Source organism: Pseudophryne corroboree, chromosome 2 (assembly GCF_028390025.1).
Source record: "Pseudophryne corroboree isolate aPseCor3 chromosome 2, aPseCor3.hap2, whole genome shotgun sequence".
NCBI lineage: Eukaryota > Metazoa > Chordata > Amphibia > Anura > Myobatrachidae > Pseudophryne > Pseudophryne corroboree.
The window spans coordinates 17,072,841-17,081,137 of NC_086445.1; the positions used below are offsets into that span (position 1 = coordinate 17,072,841).

The 8,297-nt window shown below is 42.9% G+C and overlaps 1 protein-coding gene across 1 annotated transcript; it reads left to right on the top strand.

The window, feature by feature from the left end:
• Nucleotides 1–4,558: 4,558 nt before the first annotated feature.
• LOC134993329 (putative nuclease HARBI1) lies at nucleotides 4,559–8,068 on the top strand. Its single transcript, XM_063950864.1, has 4 exons — nucleotides 4,559–5,303; nucleotides 5,388–5,760; nucleotides 6,070–6,091; nucleotides 7,395–8,068. The coding sequence occupies exons 1-3, from the start codon at nucleotides 4,559–4,561 to the stop codon at nucleotides 6,071–6,073; spliced, it is 1,122 nt and encodes a 373-aa protein (XP_063806934.1). The 3' UTR covers nucleotides 6,074–6,091; nucleotides 7,395–8,068.
• The last annotated feature ends 229 nt before the right edge of the window (nucleotides 8,069–8,297 follow it).

Consider the following 8,297-nt stretch of genomic DNA (forward strand, 5'->3'; position numbering starts at 1 on the left):
TGACAATAATTAGATAGCAGAACTCAGTACTCTGCAAATTTCTGCTTCTGACAAAAGTATCTTTTAAATGCATAAATTAAACATATTACACACCCTGCCACACACAAATTTGATACCAAATGAAAAAGAATTAGTATCCACCACACAAACACAACAATACACAGCACACTAGTGAGAGGAAGATGGCTCTGTTGTTTGTTAAAAGAAACTCACAGGCTACAATTCCTCCAAACAGAAAAAAGACATTTCACTAAGAGGGAGTGATCCATTCTGGCCACACAAGCCAACTCCAAAATAACATAGAGGCAACTACAAAAACATGGGTGCTGCCCATCTGGAGAGACATCACTTTCTTCTTTTTCTCCCCGCCTGAGGCTGATCTTCTTTGCTTGGTCTGCGGAGTGACCTTCGTTGGGCCTGCCCAGTGGCCTGTTCTTCCTGGGCAGGGGCAGGGGAGGGAGCCGATGTGGTTGGCTCTCTGCCACTGTGGGCAAGGGAGACAGCGATGGCCTGGAGCCCTTGCAAGATGTTATTTGCAAGGGTTTGGTTTGAGGAGGCCAGTTGTTCTTGGGCCTGCCTGATCTCTGCCAGACCTTTGCAGAGTTGAGCAACACCTTGCTCAACACAGGTTCGGATCTCAGTGAGCCGGACAGCTATCTGGCTTACCTCCCGGATGACCCCGTCTTGAAATGTGTTTAGGCTCTCACCATACCTAGCAATTTCAAGCAGGATCTCCGGGATAGCAGAGGGTTGGGTGGGGGGGCCAGTAGAAACCTGCATAGGTGGGTTTTGTTGGCCCACACTGCCAGACCCACTAGGTCCCTCCACCTCAGCCTCAACCACATAACCGGCCTGTGACTCAAACTGTTCACCCCCCTGTGCTGTGTTTTGTGCCAAGCAAATAGAAGAATGTGTGGGGAAAAAGTTGGAGTATAAATTAGTAAAAGATTCTAAATACAGTTCAAATTACAGACAAATAAATGTGTAAACTTACCTTCCAAGTCATGTCCCGTCAGAATCTCAGGCAGGTCCGTGTCCATATGAGACACCCCTTGGCCCTCCTCATAACTGACACAGTCCATCGCCATCTCCTCCAAGTCAGTATACTCCACAGCGACAGGTGGTCCACCCCCTGTAGCCCTTGAGGCATTCCAATCCGCAGCCCTCTTTGCCTTCAGGCGGGATTTGAAGTCAGCCCACCTACATATGTATTGTGAAAGAGGGACAAAGTTGAGTATTATTATTGGTTGTAGAAAATATATAGCACACATGTTCTGCTTGTGTTTGCTAGACAGAACATGATATGTAACTATATTTTTTGATCAACTTAGCACAGAAAATGGATTGTCAAGATGCACTTACCGTCGTCTCACTTCCTGTGATGTTCTGACGACAGAGCCAACTTCATTCACAGATTTTGTGATGTCTCTCCATATGCGTTCTTTTGAAGCAGCACCCATGTTTTTTGGCCCTCTATGTATTTTGGCCATGGCCTGCGTGACCAAGACACGCAACTCCCTCTTAGTGAATGCAGGCTGTCTTTTTTTCCGTCTGGAGGTAGCCTGTGAGGTTTCTTCTTGTTGTTCATCTCCATCTTCCTCCTCACTAGCAGCTTCTGTCTGCTGTGTTTGTGTGGCTAAAGTCAATTCTCCCTCAGTTGGCTCACTATGTGTGTGTGGCAGGGTATCCCCACTCAATTGTTGAGGTTCAGAAGCAGAAATTTGCAGAGTACTAGGTCCTGCCTCCACATCCGCAGAGGCGGATTCTAACAAGCGCCTTTGCCACTCTAAGCGTTGTTTCTGCAATGCCATCTGCTGCTCTGCAATGCGGTCTAGCTCTGCTGCGATTTGCTCACGAGAAGCCATGTTTGTGATGACGTGTACGCCGAGGTGTGTGCGCTTATATACCTACGTGCGAATCGTTAATTCACACAGGTGTACACTATTAATCTGGTGAATGATTGCACTGCTTATTTAAGGGCCGAGTTTGCACGCTGTGAGTGTAGGTAGTTTGGAGTTTCATTTGTTTGTTGGCTTGTGCGTGAAGGTGCTAGTGGAATTTGCAGAGTGAGTAATTGTCAAGCATACCTTTGTCCTTTCGTTTGCGTTTGGAATATAGACAGTGTTGCATTGTTTATGCAATTTTTCGTTTGTGAGTATTGTGGAAATGTTATTGTTAATTTTTGGAAGTCAAAGTGTTTTATTAATGTTTTTTTGTTTAATTATTTAATCCCATATATATTTGGCAAGTCCATTTGTGAAAATAAACATGTGCTTATTATTTGTGACTATCATTTGTGTTCTCTTGTAGGTGCTTGTTTTTGGGTCATATAACCCTTTGAGATTTATTTGGATTGGTGTGCTAGGGAACACCAAGTTTTCCTTTCTTTTTGAGCAGGTAAGTGTCCTTGGCCTGTATTGGTGGCTGTTTGTTTTAATGGTCTGTATGTTATTTGTGACTATCATTTGTGTTCTCTTGTAGGTGCTTGTTTTTGGGTCATATAACCCTTTGAGATTTATTTGGATTGGTGTGCTAGGGAACACCAAGTTTTCCTTTCTTTTTGAGCAGGTAAGTGTCCTTGGCCTGTATTGGTGGCTGTTTGTTTTAATGGTCTGTATGTTATTTGTGACTATCATTTGTGTTCTCTTGTAGGTGCTTGTTTTTGGGTCATATAACCCTTTGAGATTTATTTGGATTGGTGTGCTAGGGAACACCAAGTTTTCCTTTCTTTTTGAGCAGGTAAGTGTCCTTGGCCTGTATTGGTGGCTGTTTGTTTTAATGGTCTGTATGTTATTTGTGACTATCATTTGTGTTCTCTTGTAGGTGCTTGTTTTTGGGTCATATAACCCTTTGAGATTTATTTGGATTGGTGTGCTAGGGAACACCAAGTTTTCCTTTCTTTTTGAGCAGGTAAGTGTCCTTGGCCTGTATTGGTGGCTGTTTGTTTTAATGGTCTGTATGTTATTTGTGACTATCATTTGTGTTCTCTTGTAGGTGCTTGTTTTTGGGTCATATAACCCTTTGAGATTTATTTGGATTGGTGTGCTAGGGAACACCAAGTTTTCCTTTCTTTTTGAGCAGGTAAGTGTCCTTGGCCTGTATTGGTGGCTGTTTGTTTTAATGGTCTGTATGTTATTTGTGACTATCATTTGTGTTCTCTTGTAGGTGCTTGTTTTTGGGTCATATAACCCTTTGAGATTTATTTGGATTGGTGTGCTAGGGAACACCAAGTTTTCCTTTCTTTTTGAGCAGGTAAGTGTCCTTAGGCTGTATTGGTGGCTGTTTGTTTTAATGGTCTGTATGTTATTTGTGACTATCATTTGTGTTCTCTTGTAGGTGCTTGTTTTTGGGTCATATAACCCTTTGAGATTTATTTGGATTGGTGTGCTAGGGAACACCAAGTTTTCCTTTCTTTTTGAGCAGGTAAGTGTCCTTGGCCTGTATTGGTGGCTGTTTGTTTTAATGGTCTGTATGTTATTTGTGACTATCATTTGTGTTCTCTTGTAGGTGCTTGTTTTTGGGTCATATAACCCTTTGAGATTTATTTGGATTGGTGTGCTAGGGAACACCAAGTTTTCCTTTCTTTTTGAGCAGGTAAGTGTCCTTGGCCTGTATTGGTGGCTGTTTGTTTTAATGGTCTGTATGTTATTTGTGACTATCATTTGTGTTCTCTTGTAGGTGCTTGTTTTTGGGTCATATAACCCTTTGAGATTTATTTGGATTGGTGTGCTAGGGAACACCAAGTTTTCCTTTCTTTTTGAGCAGGTAAGTGTCCTTGGCCTGTATTGGTGGCTGTTTGTTTTAATGGTCTGTATGTTATTTGTGACTATCATTTGTGTTCTCTTGTAGGTGCTTGTTTTTGGGTCATATAACCCTTTGAGATTTATTTGGATTGGTGTGCTAGGGAACACCAAGTTTTCCTTTCTTTTTGAGCAGGTAAGTGTCCTTGGCCTGTATTGGTGGCTGTTTGTTTTAATGGTCTGTATGTTATTTGTGACTATCATTTGTGTTCTCTTGTAGGTGCTTGTTTTTGGGTCATATAACCCTTTGAGATTTATTTGGATTGGTGTGCTAGGGAACACCAAGTTTTCCTTTCTTTTTGAGCAGGTAAGTGTCCTTGGCCTGTGTTGGTGCCTGTTTGTGTTTTGTAAAATAGTTGAGATTATTTTTTTTGGCCTTTTGGCTAAACCAAATTTTTTTTTACCAGGATTGATCTGCAAAGTAGTGTTTGTCTTTCCTGGTCTAGCTACTAAATGCCTATTATTTTTTGTTTGTGGTTTTTTATTGGTGTTAGTGAAGTTTTTTATGCAGAGAAATGTACCCATACATTTTTTTTGGAAATTGTAAAAATAACATATGTATTTTTAATTAAATTTGTTCTTTATTTGTTATTTGCCAAATTTATTTACATTTTGGACATGAATTCAACACAGAAAAAATGTACGCTCCTGCAGTAAGTTGACACCACATTTGTCAAAGCATTTTATTGTAGTATATTTGTCAAACTTTAGTTTTGTATTCTTCATCTTTGTTTTTGTTTTTTTTTAAAAAGTGTGTGATGTCAATATATATTGCAGCAGAAGCCCTACCTCCCCAACCCACGCCAGCACTCCCACCCCAACCGCAAGCCCCACAACCACAGCCGGCTCCTCATCAACCAAGGCAACGGAGGCGTGCTAGGCCACCAATTTTCCGAACCCGTGTCCTACTTTTTGGGATGCCAGATGATGTGGTGGTGCGTAGATACCGGCTGCCACCACATCTAATCCTAGACACTCTCTCCATAATAGAGAGTGATCTGGAGTCTGAAATTCGGTATCCTACAGCAATACCACCATTGACACAATTCCTTGCAGTGTTACATTTTTTGGCTACAGCCTCATATCAGCATGTTGTGGGAGACCTGGTTGGCATGTCGCAGGGCCAGTTCAGTAAGGTCCTGCGGCGTGTCTGCCAGGCTTTCCTAAAGCGGGTGAAGCAGTTCATTGATATGCCTTTGGATGTTGGTGCCCTAGATGTGGTGAAGCGGCAATTTGCGGAAGGTGGTAGTCGCTTCCCACATGTTATTGGGGTTGTGGATGGCACACATGTTGCTATTCAGCCACCAAGACATAATGAAGAAATTTTTAGAAACAGGAAACTGTTTCATTCTCTGAATGTAATGGTTGTTTGTGGGCCATCCCTCCAGATCCTTTCCCTGAATGCAAAGTTTACTGGAAGTTCCCATGATGCATATGTCATTAGACAATCAGGGATATGGCAGAGATTAAGATCAAGTCAACGAGCAGACATGTGGTTATTGGGTGAGTTTTTGCTTTAATTTTTGAAACAAACAAAAATAACTTGACAAATATACTATTTTGAAATATTGGATTATCTACCAACAGGAGACCGTGGATATCCTTGCACCCCCTGGCTCATGACTCCTTACCGTAATCCCAGGCCAGGACCACAGATGGCATTTAACTCCGCGCTTACTGCCACTAGGCAGCTGGTGGAGCGCACAATTGGTGTCCTTAAAGGGCGGTTTCGTGTGCTCCACCGCACTGGTGGCGACATCATGTATTCGCCGGAGATGGCAAGTAAAATAGTGGTCCTGTGCGCAATACTACATAATATCGCGGTAAGGAGTAGTGTAGAGCTTCCTCAGGCAGAGGAATTGCCTGATGAGGAGCCAGGGGTTGGTCCACGCTTCGGTGGGGGGAGTGTGACACGGAGGGGGAGCCAAGTGAGGGCAAGAATTGTTGCAGAATATTTCAGGTATAGTGTTTTTATATTTTATATTTGCAGAAATAATACAACACAGTATGCTTATGTTTTTTAAACCATGATTGCATTTTGTATGATCTTGTAAAGTGATTGGGTAAGGCTTTTGTTGTGTTGGAATGGGTAATTGATTTTTTTAACAAAAACCAAAAACACGTTAAGCTTACAATGTTTATTTAGAAATTTAAATACTGTAATGTTAATAAATAGTGTCCTTATTTATTTTATATCCTCAAATCCTGATTATGTAACCAAACACACAAACAAATGATACTCAATGTTTCACACTTTGTGACTGTCCAGCTGAATGATCACACGAACTGTGGTGAGTACACAGATATGTATAGTAATTTTATCTAAAGTCTGTGTCTCTGTGTGTGTTTTGTTTTCTTAAATTTGTGTTCAAAACATTTTCGCTTCTGCTAATGCGAATTTCCGCTCGTGCCAAATAACACTCTGCTCTTCACAGCATTGCTTAGAGCAATAAAGTTATTAGAAATGACAACATAGATTTTTGACCAATCACATGCTAACAGACACTATAAATATATGCCCAAATAAGGAAAACGCCATTGCCATGATGCGTGCAGCACCGTTCACCAGGCGGGAGCTCCGCGTGCTGGTTGCGGTGATGGACCGCCGCGTAGGCCGCGTTGGGCGCTTCATCCCCAATCGGGTGAAGCGCGAGGCCTACGCGGAGGTCCGCCGCCTGCTGCGGAGTCGCGTCCGCAGCAGGCGGACAATCATCCAGCTAGAAAGGAGGTGGAGTGATCTCCGTAGGAGGACTCCAGATTTGTTGGCGGAGATCCGCCAGCAAATTCGGGCTCTGCATACACGAAGTAAGTTACCTTACATAATGTTTTGGTTCAAAATTGTGCTAATGGGTGTTTTTCCAAGTTTAGGGCTTCCGGAATTTATGGTTCAATTGTTCAATACAATGTGCACTGCAGGGGAAGCATATGTAACATGTGCAGAGAGAGTAATTTTTGGGTGGGGTATGTTAAATCTGCATATAAATTTGCATTGTTAAAATAAAGCAGCATGTATTTACCCTGCCCATAATTACTCAAACCAACAAAATCTAACTCTCTCTGCACATGTTATATCTGCCACCCCTGCAGTGCACATGCTTTTGGCCAATTGCAAACGAAATTCCTGCTGTAATCCCCTTGGAATTTCAATCATTTTACAGTAAATGGTAGGCTAATTGCAACCTGCTGTGTCCTTTTTTGGTAATTATGACACTGTGTGTGGTTAGGGAAAACAGTACTGACTGTAGCAAAGTAACACCAAACAAGTGCATGTTTCAAAAAAATAAGAAGCAGGCAGGAAAAAGAACCAAAAAACTTGATCAGTGCTGGCTATATAATAAGGTTCCTGGAATAGTAATCTGGTGATGTTGCCTAGACCAATCACTATGACTCAATTGACTAGATGAAGGAATGAGCTTCAAAGTAAAAATTTGGACTCATTTTGTTTGCTGTGGCCAACATGAAGAGGATCTTAACATGTTTGCTTTGCTATTACAAAAAAAAAAACATTTAACATTGAACAGAACATTGAGAAAAGAAATTGATTACTATGTAATTTCTCATGTTTAAAAAATTTGTACACAATTATCATTCTAGGACAACAACAACGGCAAAACTCACCACCCCCTTCCCCTTCCCACTCCCCCTCACCTTCACACTCCCCCTCCCCTTCTCACTCCCCCTCCCCTTCTCACTCCCCCTCCCCTTCTCACTCCCCCTCCCCTTCACAGTCCCCCTCAGCTTCCCAGTCCCCCTCAGCTTCCCAGTCCCCCTCAGCTTCCCAGTCCACCTCATCTTCCCAGTCCACCTCAGCTTCCCAGGCCCCATCAGCTTCCCTGGCCCACTCCACTTTCCATTCCCCTTCTCACCACACCTCTCCATCTCTTTCTGGGACCCCTTCTCCTCCTTCCCATACCCCTTCTCCTTCTAATTCTACATCCCAATCTGAACCCCCCACATCCTCTATTGCCTTAACTTTCTCTCCGCCCCCCTCGCCCTCTCAATCAGACCCCCCCTCTGAAATTGGCAACCAAATCCAGCCTCCTTCCCCCATCCAGCCTCCTGCCCCAATCCCTCCTCCTTCCCCAATCCCTCCTCCTTCCCCAATCCCTCCTCCTTCCCCCATCCAGCCACCTTCCCCCATCCAGCCAACATCCCCACCCAGTGAATGGGCAGAGGAAGCCCCTGCAGACCGGTCCGGGAGTCTTGAGGTTGCCGTGGAAAGTAAGTTTTGTTTTATAATGAAAAAAATGATTACCCACTTACACTTACAATGTCAAAACATGCAGTGTTGTACTGTTAGAATTCTTGGACCCTGGACAAATATTTGAAAATTTCATCATGGTGTACATGTTGCCTTGACATATTTGTGAGTGTCATTATATGTACAGTGTGTATGTGTGCAATGTTTTGTGTGTCCACTCTAGGTTGACACTCATTAGGTAGCCAGGGTTGCCAGGAGAACAGGGTTTATATGTGTTAGTTTTTCTGGTAAACAGT

Coding starts and splice junctions, on each gene's coding strand:
- LOC134993329 (XM_063950864.1), top strand. CDS start 4,559: ATGTCAATATATATTGCAGCAGAAGCCCTACCTCCCCAACCCACGCCA. Junction 5,304..5,387: donor AGCAGACATGTGGTTATTGG/GTGAGTTTTTGC, acceptor ATCTACCAACAG/GAGACCGTGGATATCCTTGC.